This window comes from Eschrichtius robustus, chromosome 19, assembly GCF_028021215.1.
Source record: "Eschrichtius robustus isolate mEscRob2 chromosome 19, mEscRob2.pri, whole genome shotgun sequence".
Lineage (NCBI taxonomy): Eukaryota > Metazoa > Chordata > Mammalia > Artiodactyla > Eschrichtiidae > Eschrichtius > Eschrichtius robustus.
In genome coordinates, this window is record NC_090842.1 from 34,457,739 (window position 1) to 34,481,965 (window position 24,227).

General features: G+C 51.5%; 2 protein-coding genes across 11 annotated transcripts in view; one reads left to right on the plus strand and one right to left on the minus strand.

The window, feature by feature from the left end:
- The window catches only part of BRD7 (bromodomain containing 7), a 38,224-nt gene extending 30,717 nt beyond the window's left edge, over positions 1 to 7,507 (plus strand). The window contains exons 12-17 of one of the 2 annotated variants that reach the window (XM_068528340.1): positions 1,580 to 1,691; positions 3,627 to 3,683; positions 6,048 to 6,162; positions 6,460 to 6,603; positions 6,815 to 6,958; positions 7,270 to 7,507. In XM_068528340.1, coding sequence (XP_068384441.1) covers positions 1,580 to 1,691; positions 3,627 to 3,683; positions 6,048 to 6,162; positions 6,460 to 6,603; positions 6,815 to 6,958; positions 7,270 to 7,325 — 628 coding nt within the window. In that variant the 3' untranslated portion in view covers positions 7,326 to 7,507. The remainder of the gene's footprint in view (positions 1 to 1,579; positions 1,692 to 3,626; positions 3,684 to 6,047; positions 6,163 to 6,459; positions 6,604 to 6,814; positions 6,959 to 7,269) is intronic. The other variant, XM_068528341.1, reaches the window with a different exon arrangement.
- A 1,263-nt stretch (positions 7,508 to 8,770) lies between these two features.
- Positions 8,771 to 24,227, minus strand: part of ADCY7 (adenylate cyclase 7) — a 60,623-nt gene continuing 45,166 nt past the window's right edge. For all 9 annotated transcript variants that reach the window (XM_068528332.1, XM_068528338.1, XM_068528335.1 and 6 more), the window contains 16 exons: positions 22,217 to 22,408; positions 21,795 to 21,829; positions 21,191 to 21,274; positions 20,975 to 21,047; positions 19,621 to 19,718; positions 18,593 to 18,677; positions 18,072 to 18,197; positions 17,123 to 17,221; positions 15,902 to 16,095; positions 14,898 to 14,985; positions 14,358 to 14,513; positions 13,512 to 13,658; positions 12,817 to 12,921; positions 12,322 to 12,436; positions 11,588 to 11,712; positions 8,771 to 11,386 (listed from right to left, as the gene is read on the minus strand). In XM_068528332.1, coding sequence (XP_068384433.1) covers positions 11,240 to 11,386; positions 11,588 to 11,712; positions 12,322 to 12,436; positions 12,817 to 12,921; positions 13,512 to 13,658; positions 14,358 to 14,513; positions 14,898 to 14,985; positions 15,902 to 16,095; positions 17,123 to 17,221; positions 18,072 to 18,197; positions 18,593 to 18,677; positions 19,621 to 19,718; positions 20,975 to 21,047; positions 21,191 to 21,274; positions 21,795 to 21,829; positions 22,217 to 22,408 — 1,869 coding nt within the window. In that variant the 3' untranslated portion in view covers positions 8,771 to 11,239. The remainder of the gene's footprint in view (positions 11,387 to 11,587; positions 11,713 to 12,321; positions 12,437 to 12,816; positions 12,922 to 13,511; positions 13,659 to 14,357; positions 14,514 to 14,897; positions 14,986 to 15,901; positions 16,096 to 17,122; positions 17,222 to 18,071; positions 18,198 to 18,592; positions 18,678 to 19,620; positions 19,719 to 20,974; positions 21,048 to 21,190; positions 21,275 to 21,794; positions 21,830 to 22,216; positions 22,409 to 24,227) is intronic.

The window sequence follows — 24,227 nt, forward strand, 5'->3', positions numbered from 1 at the left end:
GTGTTCTTATTTAGGATGTTGGGTACTTTGCATCCCATCAACATAATGAAATGTCCTGATTTACTGGGATTCTGGCTTGGGGTGGGGCACTGAGCTTGGGTTATTCCTCCTTGGCACTGGCACTTGGTTAACTTTCGTTGTATGTAAGAATTTAACCCAATAGATTAACCAGTCTCCTGGTGTTCTGACAAAGGGGGGATTGTTCACTTTTATATATGTATGGTGGTAGTGGTGGCAGTGTTTTTATAAGGCAGGGGTCTTTAGTCAGTGACTGTGGTTTAAGATCAAGCCATTTGTATATCCTTTAGACCTCTTCTCACCAGCTTGAATAAATTCTTTCAGGATTATTCATCCATGCATTCCACATACAGGCATTGCAGGTGCCTTGTTTTCCAGGCAGTCTTCTAGATACTGGGGATTCCCCTGGGAAACAATGCTGACAAAGACCCATGCCCTCCTGTCAGGTGGTAACAGGTGTTTTGAAGAAAAGTAAAGAAGTAAAGGAAGATAGAGAGTACTAGGATTGGGAGAGGGGTGCTGTTTTAAATAGGGTAGTCAAGGAAGGCTTTGCTAAGTGAACATTGGGCAAAACTGAAGGCAGTAAAGAAGCAAACGTTGCTGCCATCTGAAAGAAGAACATTCCAGCCAGTGGAATAGCTGTGCGAAGGCCCTGAGGTGGGAACCTGCCTGACACATTTAAAGACCAAGAAGAGCAGTAAGGGCCAGGAAGAGCAGGGGAAACAACTGGTGGGAGTAGATCTTTATAAGGACTTGGCGTTTTATTCTAAGTGAGATGGGAAAATATTGGTGGCTTTTGAGCAGAGTAGTGACCAAGTCTGGCTTATAATTTTAAAAGGATCACTGTGGCTGCTCTGTGGAAAACAGATTGCAGGGGGGCAAGGGAAGAAACAGAGGAACTGCTGTCATAATCCACATGAGAACTGGACCGTGGGAGTGGTGGCTGAGGTGCTGAGAGGGGATCAGTAGTCAGCCAGTAGGATTTCTTGACTCACTGAAGTGGGGTGTGAGGGAGCAAAGTCAAGGAGGACTCCAGGGTTTCAGACCAAGCCTAAAAGGATGACATTGCTGTTTACTGAGAAAAGGAAGATTTTAGAAGGACTGCTTCGGGAGGAAGATCCAGCAACTCAATTTTGGACATTTTGAGCCTATTAGACCTCCAAATGGAGCTGTCCAAAGAGTGTGGTCCAAACTGGAGGTGTGACTTTTAGAGTCTTTTAGTATCTGTGAGAGTCCTGAGCTGAGTACGATCACCTTAGGGAAGAGGCAAGGAATTCCACAGACTGAGCCCTGATCCCCTCCATCACTGAGGTCTTGTTCTTCTTTGAAGTTTCCCCAGGAGCATTTCCTTTTCATCGTGTTCTTGGTATTGTTTAATTCTCTTGTGATGATAACTTGATCACTGGTAAATATGTAAATACAGTGTTGTGTCTAGATGGAAAGTTTCACATCATGGGGTATAAATTAAAGGCATCTAATGAAATAGTTGGCTCTGATAGGAAGATTACGCCAGTGGAGATGATTTGTATGAAAATGACTTTCCCAACACACTCTCTTTCAGCATCCATGAGTTTTTGGCCACATGCCAAGATTATCCATATGTTATGGCAGATAGTTTACTGGATGTTTTAACAAAAGGAGGACATTCTAGAACCCTGCAGGAGGCAGAGATGGTAAGAATGCTGCTAAAGAAACAGTGATTTATCATTGGCCCTCAGGTGTTAGTCATCAGTGTTATGAAACCATGGGATTAACCAGCGTGACAGCTGAACTCCATTGCACTGAAAAGACAGCCCAGCCCGGGTGGAGACCATGGGTGGAGGACAATGAACGGAAACGAGTAACTCGGCTACCAGGATCTGTGAGGGCCAGTGATTGTCATTATCTCCTCATCTTGGAAATGTAGGAATCAAAATGGGGGTTATAACTCAGAAGTTAGCTCGTGTTATGTACCCTAACAAAAAAAGGAAGTCTTGCTCACTGGTTTGACATTAAGTTGACTAAAATGATAGGGAATGTCCTTTTCCTTATTACGTAGTAATAATATAGTGGTGGAGCCTCAAGTAAAAAAGTAAAAAGCTTCCTCATTGCTGTATTTTATTAACACTTGTAAACTAGCTCCAGTTCAGTTGGACATAGTTCATAATCTGGGATAATTCAGAGACTTGGCTCAAAGATTAAAACCAGAAAGTGTTCCTTCAGTGTAGAGGAGAGTTGGTCTCCAGAATGTCCTTGTCACCATAGTTAGAAGAACCCTGTATCTCCTGGGGGTCATAACTCTTCCTGGTGGCTGTGACTGTAGTTGCCTTGTCCTCTGCCCTCGCTGTACCTGTGGCTGCTGGTCCTTGGGTGACCTGTCAGCAAAGCTGAGTCAGCGCCTGAAGTTCAGTGAGAATTGCTGTAGAGTCTTATATCTTAGCACGTAAACTGCTTTCTTCACATAACCTAAAAAACATTCAGCTTTACATCAATTCAAAAATATTTTTACTATACCCTTCCCAGCAATTAACCTGAATTAATTAAAAGTCTTGAACTAAAATTGCATATCTTTCATTTTGTTGATATGGCAGTATATTTCAAATTTAAAGCTCCTCTGCCCTTTGATCCAGCAGTTCCTCTTAGAATTTATACTAGAAAATTAAGATAGAAGTTACATATAAGCAATACAGTGTTTATAATTTTTTAAAATTGGGAATCAGTTAAATCACAGTATAACCTTTCAAGAAAAGATAACAGGGCTTCCCTGGTGGCACAGTGGTTGAGAGTCTGCCTGCCAGTGCAGGGGACACGGATTCGAGCCCTGATCTGGGAGGATCCCACATGCCGCGGAGCAGCTAGGCCCGTGAGCCGCAATTGCTGAGCCTGCGCGTCTGGAGCCTGTGCTCCGCAATAAGAGAGGCCCGCACACCACGATGAAGAGTGGCCCCCACTTGCCGCAACTAGAGAAAGCCCTCGCACAGAAACGAAGACCCAACACAGCCATAAATAAATAAATAAATAATAAATAAACCCAAAAAGTTTAAAAAAAAAAAAACAATGAGATACAATTTTTAAAAAAAAAACAAAAAAACAAAAAGAAAAGATAACAGATCATGATTGATTTTTGTGCACGATACAAGTATTGTTTATATACGCAGTATCTCTGAAGACTAGGATTATGGGAAGTTTTCACGTTCTCTATAGCATTTGAATATTTTACATTCTCTGCTGTCTGCAAGTATTGCCTCTTTTCATGCAGAATACACCCTGGAGTACTCCTATCTTCTCTTTGTCAGAGATTTCAACCACCTATTGCTAAAAATAAGACTCCATTTATTTAGGTCCTTGTATGCTATTACCAAGTACCTTCTTAAACGTGTGTTGCTTCTTGATTGGTCATAGAACTATCAGTCTTGGAAGTCACCAGTAATATGTATTCTGGACTCACAAAATACTCTCAAAATGCTAATAATTATATCTAATTCATTTTTGGTTTAAAAAATTATATTTTGATAATCCATATTCTTATTCCTTTTATCTTGCCGTGAAACTCTTGATGTTTTTCTATTTTCCTTGATATTAGCCTTTTTATATATCTTTTAATAAAGTGTTTTTCTTTATCCTTACAGTCATCTCCTGAAGATGAAGGCCAAACTAGGACACTTGACACAGCAAAAGAAATGGAGGTGATTATATTTTTTACTCTTTATAAGAAATATTTAAATGGCGAATAAGCTAAAAAGCCTAAATGATAAAGCTTTTATTTTAAAAGAAAAATATTTATTGAGTGTCTCCTGAGATCAAAGAACTTTCTTTGCCTGTGGGGAATGTAGTAGCAGCGAGTGCAGTAGATAAGCACACACGTAAACAAGGGAGCCAAAGCCAGTTAGCGTACAGAGTAAATGTACATGTTGTGGGAACGCAGGTTGGGGAAACCAGCTGCTTTGGACAGCTGAGGAGATCCTCACAGAGGGACTTCCGGATGAACTGGGTCTAGAAGGATGAACAGGGTTCCCCCAGCACAGGCCCAGGTTTGTGAAGTGGGTAGAACTTCATGTGTAATGACCTGAATAGATCTGAGCAGGCAAGGCACATGTGCAGGGCACCCAGAAAGTGAGTGACCACAGGGTACCTGGAGAGAGGAGGAAAGGTATTGAGGACCAAATGATGAGTCATATATGCAGTGCTTAAGAAGTTGAGATTTTATTTTAGAAGTTAGACTGCTGTGATCAAGTGTGGAGGCGAGAGAGGGGCTGGAGGGAGGGGACCAGTGAAAAGCTATAGGACTTATGCTAGTTAATTTTTTGCTTAGATAACAATACTGTGGAAGAGAGTGAAGATGTACAATAAAGAGAAATACAGTAGAAATAAAATCGACAGGACCTGCACGAGGTAGATATTAGTATTGTTAGCTCATACTGGACATACAGGAAAAGGAGCACAGCTTTGGCAGGGAAAGAAATTTCACTCGGTTTCAGGGCTGGTGAGTGTGATTTGAGACATCAATGGAGGTGTGGATCTGGAAGTCATTGGTGTCAAGGTAGAATTATTGTAGGTATTAGGTGACTGAGATTGTCCAGGCAGGACACGTAGGCTGGGAAAAGGCCAAAGAACAGAACCTTGGAGAGACCAGTAGTTAAGGTGGGAAAACCACAGAAGACTGATGCAGGAAAGAGTCCAGCAGTGTCCGATGCTGCACAGAAGCCCAGTAAGAGGAGACCAGCAGGTGTCATTTGTAACCTTAATCAGAGTAATTTCAGTAAAATGGTGGGGACAAGATAAAGGTACCGTGAGTTAAATGACTGGAGGAAAACTGGGACATTGAAGATCAGAGAGACATAAGCTCTTTGAAGGGAAAGAAAACTTGAAGATGTGAGATCAAGTAAAGACAGATGCAAATGTAGATGGTACTGACAAAATCATGTCATTTTCCAAGAAAGAGGAGCCAAGCAAGGTCATGTACTTGGTGAGCCGGCAAGAATGAAAGAAAACTTCAGAATGGGAAAGAAAGCTGGGTAAGAAGTTTATTGAGTAGAGTTGTAAGGGCCCAGGCGAAATGGCAAACCATAAGTATCAGTATGTACTGATACGGTTTTCTCCACCACACACTTTTAGCCCGTATGTCGGTAGAGAAATAGGATGTTCAGACTGTCCAAGCTCGGAGTGCGATACCAAAGTATAAAAGGAACCATTAACTTTTGTTTACGCATTGTCAGGATTGATCTGTTCCTAAAAAGCAGTGTTGGGGTTATGGAAACTCTGAGTCTTGTGATTCCAGAAATAAAACTCCACCCTTTTTAGGATTTTGTTTCTCCCATGCAATACTACAGCCTGGCTTTGGGGCCTGGAGGAGACCTAGGAAGTATCTTTTTTTTTAAATATTATTTATCTTATTTATGGCTGTGTCGGGTCTTCGTTTCTGTGCGAGGGCTTTCTCCAGCTGCGGCAAGTGGGGGCCACTCTTCATCGCGGTGCGCAGGCCTCTTCACTATCGCGGCCTCTCTTGTTGCGGAGCACAAGCTCCAGACACGCAGGCTCAGTAATTGTGGCTCACGGGCCTAGTTGCTCCGCGGCATGTGGGATCTTCCCAGACCAGGGCTCGAACCCGTGTGCCCTGCATTGGCAGGCAGATTCTCAACCACTGTGCCACCAGGGAAGCCCCAGGAAGTATCTTATTATGTTCAAGATCTACCACAGGGGAGTGCAAGTGTATGGACTGAAACACTGCCTGTGAACCTCAGAAACTGCAGCCTTGTCACAGTCACCAAAAGCGCTTCACAGAGTCAGCAGTAACGAGGCTTTTATCTTTAGAGTGGTGATGAAACAACTGATGCAGATTGTGTAAGACACACCATTCCATTACCGAGAAGTGTGATTTATGGACACTTTTGCCAGGATTTGGGAATGGCATTTTAAAGGTTTTTATAGGCATCGGAATTATAACTCTAAATAGGTGAAATAGCTTGGCTTATAAACACAAGCCATCTTCTTAATTTCTCATTCTAGCACTGTCAGGGCTTAGCAAGCTCAATTAATCTTTTTTTTTAAAGCAGATTACAGAAATCGAACCAACAGGGCATTTAGACTCCAATAATCAAGACAGGCTTACAGCACTGAAAGCAGTAACAAACTTTGGAGCTCCAGTTGAAGTTTTTGACTCGGAAGGTAAGTGTCTCCAGAGGGTTTGAAGGAAATACTTCACGACACAGGCAGTCAAGATTTAATGTCACAGTAGCACAGATTAACATAGCCATTCACTACAGGAACATCTTGACTGGCCATGCTTCAGTGGAATAGTAAAGCGTGTCTGTGGTGTTGATTTCATTTGAGGGGGATTACTCCTTTGAGAAGACTAACCAATAAATAGCAAAACCCCCGAGCATAGTACTCAATTTATTGCACAAGATCACGTACAAGTATGTCCATGTTGTCCTCAGTAAGTTATTTTTCTTAACCACACAGAAGCTGAAGTGTTCCAGAGGAAACTTGATGAGACCACCAGACTGCTCAGAGAGCTCCAGGAAGCCCAGAATGAGCGTTTGAGCACCAGACCCCCTCCCAACATGATCTGTCTCTTGGGTCCCTCATACAGAGAAATGCATCTTGGTATGTTGTACCTCTGGTAGGAGAATAAGGGTGCTTAGAGGGAAAATTTCTGAGTAGTGATACCACAATAAAGTAACACTGAAGTGAATACCATGGACAGTATTTTTTTCCACTTATATATTTATTGGGCTTTTGTTTTGTTTTTTTAAGTTATCTAAAGGAACCACGTTTCAGTACCTTGAACTGTCTTTATGTTGATTTTTCTTTCCAGCTGAACAAGTGACCAATAACCTTAAAGAACTTGCACAGCAAGTAACTCCAGGTGATATTGTAAGCATGTATGGAGTCCGAAAAGCAATGGGGATTTCCATCCCCTCCCCGGTGGTTGAAAACAACTTTGTAGATTTAACAGAAGGTACGTGCCCTGTGTCTCCGGTAGAGTGGAGGGCTAAGTGTGAGTAAAAGTAAACATTGGTCTTCCCCCTCCAAGTAACATCTGAAAGGTTTTGTCTCTGCTGTTAACATATAAACTATTTAGTTTTCTTTCCATCTTGTCTAAGGAATAAAGATTTCACACATTTGCCAAAAAAAGCCACAGTGATGCACCTAGTCTTTAACCTTGAACATAGTAAAGAAGGGCTGTCAACAGTTACTCTTTTTACCTTCACATACCTTTTTTAATTAAAAGGAAAAAAGTACTGAATGAAGGGGGTTTTTTTCTTCCAGATTTTGAAGAACCTAAAAAGACTGATGTTACTGAGTGTGGACCTGATGGGATCTGAAGCTAACTGGTATTTGATTATATATTATGTATATATTTTTTTCATTCTTAACTTGGAAATGCTTTTTCAGAAGATATTAAATATTTGTAAATTGTGTTTTTAATTAAACTTTGGAACAATTAATTTTAATGTTCCAGAGATTGGACTTGTGTTAGGTAATAAAGCTGAACCTGGGACTGTGAGCTGTAGTGTGCCTATCAGCTAAGTTACCCCTTCACCTTTCCCTGGGGCTAAATCTGAGGAGGAAATGATAGAGAAAAGCTCAGAAAATAAAACAGCCTTTTTATGGCCATCCATTAAAAGAAGTTCCCCAAATAACTGAAATCCCTCAGTTTTCCACATCTGCCGTACTTCTCATTAAGGAAATTATAACCAAATGGTTCCTGACTTACCAGATTTCACCTTGATGATTTATTTAAAAAGTGGCCTTGTGAGGAATGAATGATTTTGACCTGTTGCCATACTGAGCAGAAAGTGGGTGGCGAGTAGACCTGGGCAGAGTTCTCGCAGAGCAGTGATAGTGCTGCTTCCTTATGTTTCACAGGCAGCACCATGACTGAGAAACTCTTCTTTAAAATCCCCATCCAGTGAGATTTTCCATTGTTATACCACGAAAACAAATACACTTAAAATACCTGTAGAATTTACTAGTGTGTCCCCTATATACCTGTTGGGAATGATGTCCTTATGTAGAAGGATTAGGGGCTTCCCACCACCACAAAAACAAAACAAAACATATCAGGAGTTTCATAGCACTAACTTGTCTAGTGTTCCTTTTTGGTTTGTTTTTGCCATTTGTCAGAGGGTTATTTGGAACTACGGGTAAAAGGATAAGCCAAATAAGATAACAAACTAAATCATCCATGAATACATAAGGAAATCAGCAAGCTTAAAGGAAAGTTTATGCTTCTATTTACTGTTTCTCACAGGTCACCTCTGCCTCTGCCGTGCCCCCTAAACTAATACTCATTTACTTTTACCTGAAATGCAAAGGTCAAGTGCCCAAGCAGTCTAATTACTTAAGTAGGAGACGACGATGTGGTCCTCGTCTATAACCAGGCACTAGACTGTAGCCTAGTTCAGTGAACAAATTAAGCTTAAGACCCTACTCAGACTGCATGGAGCCCTTCTGTAAAACACCCAGGCAGGAAGCTACTTTATTAGTTTCTTGACTTTGAAAACTAACACTTAACAAGTAGGGTGAAGGAAAATTCAGTCTCTCAAGAGAGTTAAGATGACCTAATCTTTCAAAAACATACTTGAAATCATATGCCAAGAGATTTAAAGAATCAGTTCAAATATGTATTTATCAAGTCCTTTTAGAGTTTGTCTCTCAAATATAATTCAGGCAGTAACCGACTCAAACTTTAGATCTACTTAGCTAATAAGGTAAGTTCCCGAAGACCAAGAAAACATTTAAATTCAAAACACCTTACGACATCAGGTTTTCCAAATTGCTAATTTAATCTATGAAAAGCCAAACAAAGGAGAAACACCGTTGCTTTATAAAAATGAAATTATAACATTTTGAAACAAATGTTACAGGTCTATAAATATTCAGTATACAGAATAACCCCTAGTCATTTGCATGTGCTTTCTCAAAGCATATTTCTGTACATATACACAATGTATACAGTGGTTAATGATCTTGTCAGGAAATTTTCTTAATAAGTAAACCAGACAACTTCAGGTGTGATTTTCACTAGCATCAGTGAGGCCACCTCAGTAGAAATTTGAAGCAGGTCCCTGACCCATAGAGAAGGTCAGTGTTAGGAAAGATACTTGTCATAGAGCAAAATGACACCTGTGAAGAAATGACTTGGTAATTGGAAAACAAATTTATGAAAAATAAGTGATTTTTATGGTCAGTTAGTTATACACTACGATCTGATCATCAAAAACTCAAAACTTAACATTCTTATCATCTGAGCACAGTGAAAGAAAAATACATGAATGGTAACCAATTATTTTTCAAAACTCCCAACTGGGGTTTCTTTGCTGGAGGAAAAAAGTAATTTGCATATTGCAAGAGCAGAAGTATGTCCACCTCAGAGAGGCCCAGCACACTGATGTGTGTCTACACCATATCAGTGACGGAACCTTCCCGACTTCCCAGGAGAGCCCTGTTGAGCAGCCCTGGTCACTCCTGATTTTAAGGGTACAGATTTCAGCATAGTACTTAGATGAAGAATTGGTGTGTAAAAAAGGCAATTTAAGTACGGCTTATTTCCCTTACCAGCGTTTTCACAACGAAATTCCTTTAGGCCAGCAAGTTCTTGTGGTTTATTCCTACCTATTCCAGTTTCATGCAGAGCATCAGCTCTGCCAAGAGCCCACCCAGCCCCCAACAAGACACAGCACCAGCAGGCAGCAGCTTCGGCTCCAGTCCCTCCCTGCCCGTGGCTGGGGTGCCAGCTCACCCCACAGCCCTCCGTCCCAGGCAGACCTGGCTGCTTAGTCACCTGTCTGCAACGTTGTGTGATCTTTTGAAGCCTCACGTATGCAAGATTTTCTGTGTAATTTCAGGGGAGTTCAGGGATGACTTCTGGCTAAGAATTCCTGCTATATAGTGAAATTCAGCTGTATTTATTAGAAACCCCGGGGATACTGTGGTTATGAGGTAATGAAGTCAGTTCAGAAAAAGGAATGGGCAGTTCGGTTATTATTTCTCACCTTGAAACAACGTAGGTAGACTTCTTTCCATTCTTTTGGAGCTGAAGTGCTGTAAGACACCACCGCACAGACCTGGCTTTTTCACTTGCCTTGATTCATTCGGTTCAGAACAAGAACATCCGAGCACCTGTGAGAGGGCTGGCTTCCCAGATCCAGGAACCTCTACACATGCTGATGCTGAGTAGATCCTCTTAGTGTTGAAGCTCTGCAAAGCTAGCTATGAGGACTGAAGGAAAGGAAAGAACTACAGGCTTCTCTCCACACGGACTCCATTCCTTTCCAGTATAAAGCTAAGAGTTGGAGGTTGCAGCGGGTGCTCAAAAATGCATGAGGAGTCAAGGAAGGGCTAAGAGCTTATACCTTATTCTCTAGGCTTTTCTCATTAAACCTAATCTCAAAATTCTGGCTTCAAAGTTGTTTGATTCAAAGCCAAGGCTGTGACACTCCTTGCCTTCCTGCTGTGAGCCACATTGCTCTGGGCTCCATCCACAGCTGAGCTGATCCCATATGCTCACACTGGACCGTGGTCCCACTTATGTGTCAGTGGTTACAAAGGCAGAGACTACACTGCAGAGAAGATAATTTGTCTAGCATCTCAGAAGTCATTTAAAGGATAACAAATACCTCCATTAACAATGTATCCATTTAAAACAGACACATGCCAAAGATGACAAGAAGTAAGAAGTGTCCACTGTGGGGTTTTCTCCCTATTGTTTGAAACCATTTATAGATTTAAAACAAACAAACACCCTTTCAACTCTTGACCAGGATGCCTGTATGAGAAACGCGGACCCTTGTAGCTGTTCTGCTGGGGAGAAAGGAGTCTCCACCCATCCTGGACAAGAAAAGCAAAAGGAGTCTCGCCTGTGCAGCTCACAGGCCAAGGGGGAGTAGGGGTGGGCGGGGTTCTCCAGGTCATGCTCTGAGGTCTCCTCCACAGCACCTGGGGAAATGAGGGTCTAAAACTCACAAATGAGCCGTTCGCTGCTGTGCTGGAGGCCGAGTTGCAGGCTCCGACAGCACAGAGGTTCTGGCTGCCTGTGTGTAAGGCTTGGTGGTCGCCTCAAGCTGAGAAATCCTCTAGTGCCAGTTCAAGGAAGCCATGCACAACCACCTGCTAGGGGTGGTAACGGCCAAACCCTTGGACTGCCTTTGTGATTGACGTGGGGCTGAGCCTTCCCCCTGGCTTGCTTCAGGGAAGGAAATCGGCTTCCAACATGTTCTGCACCTACCTAAAGCTCTCAGTTCAGCCCCAACCCTTGAAACTTGGCAGTATCCGTACAGACAAAGTAAGTCCGCAGTTCGCCTTTGCCTTTGACATTAATCAGTCCACGGCATTCACAAGAATAACCTAGTCCCTGGAGGATGGTGCATGTCTCTTCAGTAACCTGAAAAGGAAAAGAAACCTAAGTCTTCAGAAGCAGAAAGAAAATCTGCTGTGGGAGGGATGAAGACAAATCGGCCGACAGGGTCTGGTTTCCCTCAAGAATTTTGTGGCTAGAATCCCGCAGCTGACTGATGCCCGGGCTCCCTCACCTCTGGGAAGTTCTCTCCCCCTTGGGCACAGGTTTCCCCAGGTGAGCTTTTACCTGGATCTTCCCAAGTTCTCCGGTGCTCTCCATTCGACTGGCAACATTGACCGTGTTTCCCCAGATGTCGTACTGAGGTTTTCGTGCCCCAATCACTCCAGCAATCACGGGCCCATGGTTTATGCCTAAAGAACATGTTTGCAGTTAGCAGATCATAGAGGCAAAGCCTCAGGCTTATAAGGCCACAGAATCCAGCCGGCAACCACAGAAAGCGTTGACAAAACAACTAAAATGAAGGTTGGAAGGGTGCTTCCCGAGTCTGACGGGAGGCGGTACTTGGGATGGGAGGAGAGCGCTCCCTCGGCAGTTTTCAGGCTGTGCTGGATGTGAAACCTGCGTCCACTGTGAACACTTCCTGTATCTACTCATCTCCTCTTGAACAGTAAATGGGCTTTGAGCACTGACCCTGTTAGCTAACAGTGACTACTTAGGTTAATGATTTTGCTTTGTTCTCAGTGTATTTAAGGTCACCTCTTTACAGCCAGGGATTTGGGCTTTCCATTCCCCGCAGTGATATATTCCTATTTACTTAAAACTTGCCAAGGTAACCTCATAAATAGTATGCAGAGAATTCTTATTACCCAGTCACTGGGGTTTTCAGATCAGAAAGGGATTTCTAAAACTTTTCATAGCAGATGGCAACATACACCGGACTGAGAGTGGGTTTGCCAGGAGGCGGGAGCTGCACAGTCCCACCCAGAGCTCAGGCCCAGCCCGCCTTCCCAGGGCCTCACCGACTCGGAGGCGGAAGGAGTTGAAGGAGTGCCGGTTGATGCCATCCAGCTTGCTCATCAGGGCGGTGCTGAACTCCACCATGATGCCGATGTGGGCGTGCTGCCGCTCCAGGTCCTGCAGGACAGAGCACTCCATGGGGCCAGGGCCACTCGCACCCCGTCCTCCTGCCTCCGCCGGCTGTCAGACGGACGCGCCAGAGCACCCTGACCTGCTGAGCGCTGTGTGCCGGCCTGGGCACGAAACCCACGGGGGGCCACTGATGGGCAGAGGTGGACCGAGGCTCCTCCACAGAGGGTCTAGGACCTGCTCCCCCACCTAAGCTCCCCTCCTGGTGAGGGGCCGCCTGCCCCAACCCCTCCACCAAAACGCTCCCTCAGGCTGAGCCATGAGCTCCTCTGCCCTTCCCTCGTAGGAGGGGGTACGGAGAGGTGCCCCCCTCTAAGTACAGTGTTGGTCTGGGGCTGGGACGTGAGACCACCCGATTGCCTGGGTACCTGGTTCTCGTGCCCCGAGGGGATGCTGAGCCCTGCAGCTGCCATGTACGTGCTGCCGATGGTCTTGATCTTCTCCACACCACTGAACTTGGGCTTTAACAGCAGCTATGAGACGAAAGGAAGCGGGCCACCCAACACAGCTGCAGCCCAGGCCTGTCCCAGATTCTGAGAAGGGTGTAGGATTCCCTCCCACCACCACTCCTAATGCAAACATTTCTCATGCGGGGCCCTTCCCACCTGAGTTCACACCTCCGTACAGGTGGGGACACAGCCTCTGGGTTCTCTCCCTGCTGCTCCCTCTCGTCTCTTGTTCCCTGACATTCCCTGTCTCTTCCATTCTCATCTGGTCTCATTCCTGCTAAGGAGCAAACACCCCGCCCAACAGTATCTACACAGGAATGTCGATTATTTGCAGCTAAGAGTTAAGCCCAAACTGAGTGACTTCCTTTGAAACAGGTTGCTAGCAGGGGCTTAGCAGGAAATCAAACAACTATTCTACAACCTAAGTCTAAGCAAGCTGCCCCTCACAGAGAAGATAATTCACATAGTGAAAAAACAAAACAGCAAACGCATAGGTACTTTTTGTAATTTGTGTACCATGTGTTCTCCCCAGGGGCGCCGCAGCACACATGTTCAGTGGGCGCAGGGTGCCCCCGGCCCCACCCTGCCCTCTCCAGGCTGTGTGGAGGCCTTACCTCGTCAAAGTCAGCTATGATCTCGTTCAACAGGCGCAGGCACTCCAGCCCTTCCTTGTTGACGTCGCACTCCGTGTAGAATACTTTGAAGTCCGGCACGGATGCAAACATGACACACACGCAGTCGTAGGACTGATGGTACCAGTCCTGGATTGGGGGTGGGAAGAAACATGACCCTGTGGCCACCAGACCTCGTGGGGGGCGCGGGGCGGGGGGAAGCAGACTGGGGAGGCGACTCCTCGCGCTCCAGGAGCAGATGCTGGCTGTACGTGGGACCCGAGTGGGGGCCGTTACAAAACAGGAGATTCCGAATCGATCTGTTGGGGAGGGTCAGACTCAGGTTGGTGTTGGGCTCCTTTAAGTACCCTGGGTCTGTACAGCGGGGTTTGAGAACCCCTGGGTAGCAGAAGGTAACAATCAGGAGGCCTGGGTTCTATGCTCACTGGGCCTGAGTTGCCATAGATATAAAACTCTCTGCTACATAGAATTGGTAAAAACGCGTGTTTTCATCAACAGATGGTCCAGACTGCAAATACCTGGATATTTGATCCTTGCAACAATCCTGCCAGCCAAGTACTATCAGCCCCATTTTATAGATGTGAAAATCAAGGCCCAGGGCAGTGAGATATCTTGTCCACAATCACCCCTGAACCCTGGTCTCTGATCCAAAGCCTGTGTTCTTGCAGCTAACACCACACATCGTCTCCTGGGCGCATCAGTGAGGCCAAGAGCCATGGAAACCAAGTGCAGAAACTGCACCTTGTAGCTATAGCGCATCCCTCCACAAGACTGCATCTGTACCTTCAGTCTCCCTGTCCTAGTGACTGAGCCCCTTCTCACCCACACCTCATTTAACTTGTCACCAATGAAGTGGGCGGCCACGTGGGCTGGCAGGACATTCTCTAGAAGAAGGCGGTTCACGTTTTCCATGGTTTCAAACTCCTCGTGTTCCTTCTTGAACTTCTTCTTCCACAGACAATCCAAGCGGCAGTAATAGTCAATCTGCGGACAGAAGGGAACATCGGTGTCCTGGCAGCAGCGAGCGAGGGCAGAGCACACTCGTAACCCTGGGGGCTAGGGAGCCAGCCCATCAGCACTCCACCCTGTACCCCTGGCAGATGTCTCCAACTCAACAGCCACTCCCCAGTCAGCCATGACTCCTAATTCTCAAGTGACCCACAGGATTAAATGTCACTCGTGTCCTGATGGGAGGCTAAGGACACTTACTCAGGACCCTGACCCAGGGACCGGAGCTCCCTGAAAGACTGCAGTCCTGTGTGCTGCTCCAAATCTGAGGCAGCCCCAGCCCCACCCCCGGCCTCTCCAGAAAGAGGTACAAGCAGCCACGCTGAGCTAGGGACGCGGTGGGCGCCTCCTGGGCCGTACCTGTCTGGAGAGCATGATGAGGGTGGTGTAAAACAGGACCAAGTAGAAATTGATCATTGTCTTCAGATCCCATGAACAGGACGGGGAGCTGCGGATATGAAGGGGAAAGGCAGGCGTCGTCTCCACTTCTGCCCAATGCCCCCTGAATTCAGGGGATGGCATGAGGCCCAGATGCAGGGCCAGCCCACGGGAAAGTAAGCAAGATGGGAGATCGTTGCCCTCGGAGCTCACGTTCTTGTGGTTGGCAAACAGGACGCTTCAGGTTGTAAAGAAAAGAGGGACGTACAGTTGACAGGGAGGTGACATCTGAGCTCACACCTGGGTCTCAAGGAATATTCATGGCGAAGTCTGAACGAAAGCACTCTAGGCAGGCAGGGGAGCAGCCAAAGGCAGCCAGAGCTCCTCGAGGGGAGCAGGGCTTGCAGGTCGGCAGAAGGAATGTGCAGGTGCAAGCCAGATCCACAGGAGCAGACATTGTTCTGGGTCCCCAGGTTCCTGCCTTTTAGTTCAAGGGGGGGCCAGGCCCCCGCTCCTCGATCCACTTGAGGCCCAGAGCCCCCAGAACTACGCACGCGCCAGCCCCTCGCATCAGTCTGGGAATAGACCAGAGCCAACTGCTCTCTCCAGAGCTCTGGAGACCCAGGACGTGGCTCAAAGCAGGGGACTGGGCTAGAGCTGAAGCCTCTGCCTCCCCACCCCAGACTGGCCTAGAGACAGGATCACCCAGGTGGCCTCCTGGGACCGGGGACACCCCCTGCAAATGAGTCACACTCAGCTCTGAGTGCTGCAGACCCAGGGCCTGAGCCCATCACTTCCCCTTCTGTAAAGCGGAAACCATGCCACCTGCCGGTCCAGCCCACACGGTGTCCAGTCCAGAGGGGACTGTGAATGCAAAAGCACCTTAGTTTGAAATGACACTGAGACAAAACAAAAAGTGCTACAATGGGCCACAGTCGAGAAAGGCAGTGGGCAGGGGTCCCGGCAGTGTGGGATCTGGGCCCCACCTGAGGGTGCCATTGGTCTTGGTGAGGTTGCCCAGGCTGTGGCCACAGCAGTCCCACTGCCAGCACGGGGAGATGTTGAAGAGCACCAGGTAGGCCACCAAGGCCACTGTCAACAGCACGACCTTCAGCTCCAGGCTCATCCGCAGGAAGACGGAGCAGGCGATGAAGGCCAGGATGCAGCTGCAGGTGTAATACTGGGGAGACGGGGATGTCAGTCACCCCACCATCTCCCGTCACCAAGAGGCACCTCCCGGATCAGAGGTCACCCAAGGGAGGGACACCTTTAGCCACAGAGGAATCCGTGAAGAGCCAGTGTGTCTTCAGCACCACTCTCTTGCCTCACTGACCTCCCTTAACAAAGAGCAGGCAACGGAATCTAAAACTTTCTATGTTGTGTTGTTTTCACTATATTTTTACTTCCACTTATGGCAAGTGAACTCATTTAAAGGAAAAAGAAACACAGTAAATAAAAATGCACGTGCTGGGGAGGCTGTGACAAGGTCCAGGCAGTGATCTGAGTTCTGCCATGAGCCGGTCCCTCCCAAAGTGCATCTCTGCCCATGTTACTCTCCTGCTCAAGAGCACGCTGTGGCTCCCTACTGCCCCCAGAATAAAGACCAAGCTCTTCACCCTGGCACTCGTGCTCCACTGGAGCTGGATCTAACCCACCTCTGGCTTCATCTCCCAATCCTCCCCCACCCCCTCCCCGTGACACGACCACCTGAAACCTACTGTGCCCACCACCTGCCTTGGCTTTTTTTCACTGTTCCCTCTTCCAACCCCCGTCCCATAACCTTTCTGCCCTTTAGAGACCAGCTCAAATTCACCACCACCCCCCTCAAGTCCCACAGCCCTCATCCTGTCTGGGAGGGCGCTCCAGGCACAGCTTCTGGTGTCAGCCCACCTGGGCCCAGTCCTGGCTCCGCCGCCTATGAGGCAAATCCGTCGGCCTCCCCGCGCCCGCTTCCCCATCCATGAAGTGGAGATCATGACGAGCGTGGTCAGGAGACAACCACCAGCGCAGGGCGCTCCCACCCTCTCGCCTTGGACCCAGGCGCCAGCACCGGGACCCCTTAGCCCCAGCCGGCCCTGCTCTCTCGCCTCGCCTGGGAGAGGGGGGACTCGGCTCTTCCATGCCCATGGGCTCAGGTGCTCAGTGTGCTCTGAGCGTGCAGGGACAGTCCGCGTGAGGGCACAAGGGGCCCCGAGGGACACACTCACCGGGAGGGGCTTGCACAGGGTCCTCTCCCAGCCGCTCACAGCCCCCGGGCCCGTCTCGTTCCCAGCAGGCAGCCCTGGGGCCGGGAAAGGCATCAGCGGCTACGGAAAAGACAGGTCCCCGTGAGGGGTGGTCCAGGCACTCCAGGGTCTGCCCCGGCTGAGCGGGGCTGGGGACCTGGAGGGGGCAGAGGGCAGGGCCGGGGCCTCCGAGAGCACCATGGGCATCTCCTGCCAGGCCCGGCTCTAAGCCTGGCCGAAGCCTCTGTGCCCCCGACTTCCCACCGCAGCTGGCAGCTTCACTGCGGGGAGAGGGAGTCCAAGGAAGGCACAGGGACGCCACCCCAGCGCCTGACTCGGGGCGGGGGGAGAAGCTGGGAACAATGTTTTCAGTGAGCCCCCTTCTCCCCAGGTGACGCTGAGGGAGGTGGTCACAGAGTCCCGAGGGCAGGGGACACGGAGATGGGAGAGACTCTGGCTCTAAATGTCGGAGGGGGGAGGACCGCGTGGGACAAGTGCTGTCTGAGCCCAAAGCACACGAGCCCAGCCCGAGAAGCAGGGCCCAGGTGTCCCCTCCAGCTTGTGCCCAGGGCTGCTCATCCCCAGTGAGGAGACTGGGTCTCAGAGAGGCTGAGACAGGACCTCCTCAGGGGCCGGAAAGAAAGACTGGGACGTCAAGGACGCCGTGGTGGCCCTGTGGGGTCGGCCACGTGAACGCTCTGGGGGCCCCCAAGTCCTCATGTGACAAACACAGGGTGAGGAGCTCAGAGCCGCCACGGGAACCTCACAGGGCCCGCCCACAGGGGTCACACCAGATGGGCTTTTAGGCAACAGGATTATAGGATTCTAGAATCCGGAGGTCCCCAGCGTCAAAGACTGCTCCCTCCTCCCCGGAAGCGTGCACGGCCCGAGGGGTCTTTGCCAGGCCTGCCGTCCCCGCCGCAGAACCCACCAGGTTGATGACGGCGACAGTGAGCAGGCTGCCGATGGTCAGGACGGCCAGGGACGCCCGCAGCAGGGGCTGCGTCTCCACCCTCTCGGAGATGGCTCGGAGCGCGCCCCGGGCCGGGCAGCACCTCTGCGGAATCACAGTGTCATCACCCAGCACCCACACCCGAGGTGGACGGAGAGCCCGCAGGAGGCCTGGCCCGGGGGCCCACAGCCCAAGGGCCCAGCAGAGCGGGAGCTTCTGAGAGCCCCGCTGGGGAGTCAGGGGTGCTGTGCCCGCCCGGCCCAGAGCTCAGGACACGTGTGGTGCACAGACAGAAGGGACAGCCCCACCCTTGGGGCCGGGGACAGCCACAGCCGCTTGCCGACTACTAGCACCTGGGACGGAGACGCCTGGGAGAAGCCTCCGGACCGTGCTCCAGGCCGGAGCGGCAGGGGTCACGGGGCCGGGGCTCGCACCACCACAGCCCCGACACCCGGGGGGCCCGGCCTGCCCGCCGCCCAGTCGGGGGCCTCCCCACTCACCAAGAGCTCACGGGCAAAGCACAAGCCTAGTACCAGCCCGAGCACGCAGGCCACCAGCCCAAAGGACACACCCAGAGCCGCCATCCTGGAGAGGAAGGAAAAACCTAAGTTCTGGGGGACCCTCTGCCCGGGGCCAAGCCACCGGCATGCTCCCCACCCCCCAGCGCCTCAGTTCACCTTCTCCCCCTCCCAAACGGCTACTCTGCACTCAGCCGAAGGGGCACACTGCACACCGTGGTCCAGCTGCCCCACGAACAACACACAAGGCCTGGCCGAGACACGAGGACCAAGATCAACATCACGCCCCGCTTTCCGGGCCAAGTTTACAAGAAATAACTGATTATACTACAGCCTTCAGACTCTTGCCCGGCACAGAAGCACCATCTAAAAGCGTTCCCTATTTCGTCTTTATTAAGCACATCCTGAACCACGATCCTAGTGGATCCTTTGGCCTAACTACCCTTCCAGAAGCCGCCAACTGGCTGACCTACCTTCCTCCCTCCCTGTGACCTCAGCCCCCTGCCCCCGCCCCCAGCAACAGAGCCCTTTCGCAGAAGCGTGAATCTCAGCAGCTCCTGTGTACTGGCCACACACCCTGGATAAGGCATTAAGCCCCCTGGCCTCAATTTCCCACACCTAAGAGGGAGGTGGTAGCAGCTACGGTTTTAGGAGTCTGCCCCTCTAGGACTCCAAATACCTCAGGCAACAGTCACAAAAAACTGAAATGCCTGAAGGGCCATACGGAAAACAGGTGACTTTGAAGGCGAGAGGCATCTGGGAGCGGGGAGGTGTGCGGCTTGAGCGAGCAAGCATGTTCAACTAAAACTAAAAATAAACGTTGGCAACTCCAGGTATGGGGGCCACAGTGCCAGGTCCAGTTTCTGGGGCTCTGACGCCTAAAGTGACTAAAGGTACTAACTCTAACAGCCAGCCCCTTCCTGCAGGTTTTCTGGTGGGATCTGCAAGGTCACCACCCCTCCTAGCCTGACCCCAGTGTGCCTGACCATCCGGCCCACCCCCCGACTGACCTGGGCATCAGCAGGGCATGGACGAGCAGGATGCAGATGAAGACAAGGCTGGCACAAGCAAAGTAGTAGCGGGCCCGCGGGATGGGTGCCAGGCGGTACTGTGGGCGACAGAGACTGTGAGGGGTGGCCGGGCAGCCGAGGCCCCGCCTGCAGGGCAGGCTACTTGCTCTGACCCCTTCCTGGGCTCCACCCTGGCTCGAGTTAATCATCTCTAAGAAAAACCTTACACCCCCTCCTTGACTTTCTCCCCTCCTTGACTGTCACATCATCATGAGCAAACAATTTTCATCTGTTTCCATTCTGCAGTCTCTCTTTTATATTTAGAGGCGATACCTTCCCCTCCCCCACCCCGCCCAGGTCTCCAACTTCATTTCCAAGGTCCCTGTAAAGCCCGTAGCCCAAGTCCGTGGGCGAGAACCAAATGGGAGCTCTGGGGCTGCTGCGACTGGGGCTAGTGGCGGGTCTGTTCTCACCCCAAACCGAGGAGCACGGCCAGGTCTGAGCCCCAAGCCATCGGGCGGGGGGCCTGTGCCGCCAGCCCCTCCGCACCCGGCACCATCTCAAGATCTCAGCCCACAGGGCTCCTGCCGCAGACGAGCAAACCGAGGCTCAGGGAGCCCGGCAGCCTGTCCAGGTCTCACAGCCAGCAGGGGGCCCGCCAGGCGGCTCTCCTGGTGACCACACCTGCCTCCAGACCCCAAGCTCCCCACACACTCAGGGAGCCCCCCCAGTCCTGGAGGCTGAAGCGGCAGAGCGGTCCCAGCACCAGAGGGCCGTGGGCTGGGCCACTCCCTCAGGCCGCACCTGAGGCCAAGACGCCCCAAACCTTGGGGTCCATGAAATGGGTACCGTCGCCCACCTTGGCCAGCAGGTGAGGGCAGAATGACACACGCGTGCCTTGGATGTTGGCCAGAACCAGTAGGCCCTCGATAAATAAGTGAATGGTCACTAGTGGGACACAAGCATGGTGTTACAGCAGCCAGAAGGGGGAACCGGTCAGGCCCCGTCAAACTGATACTGAGTTTGGGGCTTTCTTCTAAAAAGTGCAGAGCCAAAGGTGCGTGCTGGCCCCTATCAGCACTGGCTGAGGTTTGGCATTTGAAGGGAGCAAAGTCTCCCAAACCCAAGTGGGGGAACCACTAACGGGGGCGTCAGGTGCAGGGGCGAGGCCAGTAAGAAGAGAACCCAAACAGGCCGCACTGAGCCCCGTCCCCACCCCAGTGGCAGCTGGAGCGACTCCCCAGCGCCCTCCCTGAGCAGACCTTCTGGGGGTGTTGGCTGCCCTGTGGCCAGCACCCGCCCCCCACCCCAGGCCTTGGAGCCCCTGCTCCTGGGGCTGCTCAGAGGTCCTCACCTCTCGCTCGAAGCCCTTCTCCAGGAAGATGGACCCAAAGGTGGAGAAGTCATCAGACTTGGAGCAGCAGGGTCTGTGGGGTGGAGACACAGGCAGTGAGAGGTGGGGCCTGGAGGAGTTGAGGGGAAGGCGTGGGGGGCCACCCTCAGGAGGCAGCACCACGGACGCAGCCACTGGGCATGAGGCACAAGGCGAGCACGGGTCTCGGAGCCTCACCTCGTGGAGCTGAGGCCCTCGATGGCTGACAGCATCTCATCATCGTATGAGTCATCCTCTGACCGCCCCTTGGGGGACGCACTTCTGGAATCAGACACCCACAACGGCATCAGCCCAGGAACCTACATCTACTTGCCCAGAGGCAGGGGTGTGGACGAGATGACTCACCCAAGTGGGGTTCCCAGGGGCCTGCAGGAGGTCCCAGGGCCTCGTGCAGGATGGAGGAGGGAAAGGCGGGTCCCACTGAGGCCCAGAGAGGACAAGCGAAGGCCCGGCATCACACAGCATCACCCAGCCACCAGCAGCCCAGCAAGAAGCAAAGGGCAGACCCCCCAGGCCCCGGTCCAAGGTCTCTTCCACTAAACCCCAGGGTTCCATCACACCAACCCCACTGACCCCACTACAGGGTGGGTATACAACAGCCACTCGATCATTGTGAAGTTCTGGTTCCTAAAAACACTCTGACCCAAGCCATGGCGAAACCCATAGTCAGGGCTGGGCCTTGTGGAGCTGCCCTCCTGGACAGAGGCTGGTCAGGGCAGCCTGCCTGGAGGAGGTGACCGGGGCAGGACTTGGCCAGGGAGGCAGGGGACAGGGCACAAACCTGTCAGGGGTCCGGTGGCGCCGCAGCGGAATGGCCTGGAAGGGAAGGGAGAGGGAGATGGTTATTCTCCAGGACCCAGGGCCCTGATGCGCCTCACTGGACCGGGTCTTTCATCTCCGGCACTCTCAGATGCAAGGACTGGCCAAGCTGCAGGCACCCAGAACTGAAACTGAACTTGGTCTGGGGAACCAGGAGGCCAGGGACATCCCCCGCCGCCCTGGAGCATTCTCCAAATGCCTTCACTTCCCCAAGGGCCCCAGGAGGGAGGGAGGGAGGGAGGGCAGAGCCCGGAACCATGCTGCAGATGCGGAAAGTGAGGCTCGGACGGAAGGACACCCTTAGTGGAAGGACACCCTTAGCATGTGCTCTCCTGCCCCTCCCCGCGGCCCCTGCTCCCAGCTCTCTGGGAGGAGAGGTCCTACCTTGGGCCTCCGCCCGTGGGGCACAGGGGTCTCGTTGCTGCTCACGCTCTCGCGTTGGTTGAGGTGTGCGAAGGGCCGCGCCGCCCCCCAGGACTCGAGGTAGCGGGTCATGCGCACGGAGGCCCGCATCTTCAGGGTCGCGTCCCCCTTGGACTTGGTGAGGTGTAGGCTGGGCGGGGGCGGCTGCTGGCTCTGCGGGCAGACACAGACACGGTCCCTCCCCTCTCAGCACGAGAACGGCCCGCCCCCATCCCGCCCCACCAGAAACGCAATGCTGCCCAGAACGTTGGCCCATCTGGCGAAAAGGGAAAATGGCAAAACAGCTGCTGGGTCTGCAGCCCCTCGGGGACTGGCGGAAGCCCAGTGCTCTCCCTGGCTGGGCTCCCGGGAGGCCCCAGCTCGGGGCCCTGTCCCTGCCCCAGGCACAACTGTGCACAGCCCCTCAGGCCCTTCTCTGCCTCCCCAGGGCAAGAGGTGGGGTCAGGCCCCAAGCCCGAAGGCCCCACTTGGCCCCTGAAGCTCCTTGGGTCTGAAAGCCCATCGGCCCCTCCCGGTGGACGCACCCCAGGGAGATGCACCCAGGGAAGAAGCCACAAGCATCCTGCCCTGCCCACCCACATGTGGCAGCACATGTCCCTCGTGTGGGAGCAGCCAGGAAGAAGGGGAGTGCTGGCCAACCCAGGGCTGCTCCCCACAGAGCAGCACTCCAGGGAGTTCCACTTGTACAGCCCCCAAACCACAGCATGGGTCCACTATCTGCCACAAGCCTGCCACGGCCATGCCAGGGACATGGTGGCTTAGCCAGGCCCTGAAGGAGGGGCCCAGCCCTGCCTCCTTCTCCCCCAACCCCCCGCCAAGAACAACAACCCGCCTGGGACCATCCTCAGCTGGCGAGGCCGGACAGGACTGGAAAAGGGGGAGAGAAGAGGAAGACCCCCAAGGCCACCAGGGACAAGCTCGGGCCATCTCGAGGCCGGTTGAGTCCCCCTCATCCCCTCACATTCCTGCCCTCCAGGAGTCCCAGTCTCCGGCGGTTCCCACAAACACCCACATGGGCCAACACCTACTGCCACAAACACTCGTTAAGCCAGAGGCAGCAACTTTCCTGGAAACTTCTTGCCTCCTCCTAGGACAGAAACATTCTTAAACCCTGAGCCATGTCTGTCTGCCAGGCCAGAGGGAATGGCATGGAATTCAGCCCTTGTGAAGAGTCCCAGGGTCCTGAGAGTGAGCTGTGCCCTGTGGTGAGTGACCTGCCCTGGGGGTCTGGGGAGGTCACGTTTCTCTGCCTCCCCCTCCACCGTCAGCAACTCTGCCTACACGGCAGCCAGCTCTTCAAGTTCAAGGTCACTGCCACTTCTCTCTTAGGGCATGGAAGCCAGACACTGTCCCTAAAAATTAAATGGGTCCTGAAGATCCATCAGTTCTGAGCAAAAACACATCTGTTCAGAAGCAGGGCCCAGGGAGGGCACCTGCAACCTGCACCGGCCACGGGCCCCCTACCAGCCACCTCTGGACACTCATCCCTTGGGGCACCTCACACACACGTAAGCCTACAGAAGCCAGAGCTGGGAAAGGACCTCCCCACCACGCCTCCGTGCGGTGCGTGCAGCACGGTCATGAGAAGAGACGAGGGTGGTCTCTGTGCACAGAAGGCAAGGTCTCCAAGTTACGTCGCTGGTGAGGCAAAGTTCACATTGGTGGAGGCGCTACCGCCAGCTCAGCCAAGAGGCCAGAGGAGTCCTTCCCTCTACTTAGACGCGCACAGACACCTCTCACCACACGGGTCCCCGGCACGGGGGACGTGCCGGCGGCGAACAGGGATGCATGGAACACTTTCTATAGCACACCCTTCACGCTTTTTGAATTTTCAACTATGTGAATGAATAAAATTAAACAAAGATGGGGGAAGGTAGTGTTGCCAGATAAAAGACAGGGTGCCCAGTAAACCCTGCATGAGACACTCGTACTAAAACCTTCTCCCTCGTTCATCTGGAACGCGAGTCTGACC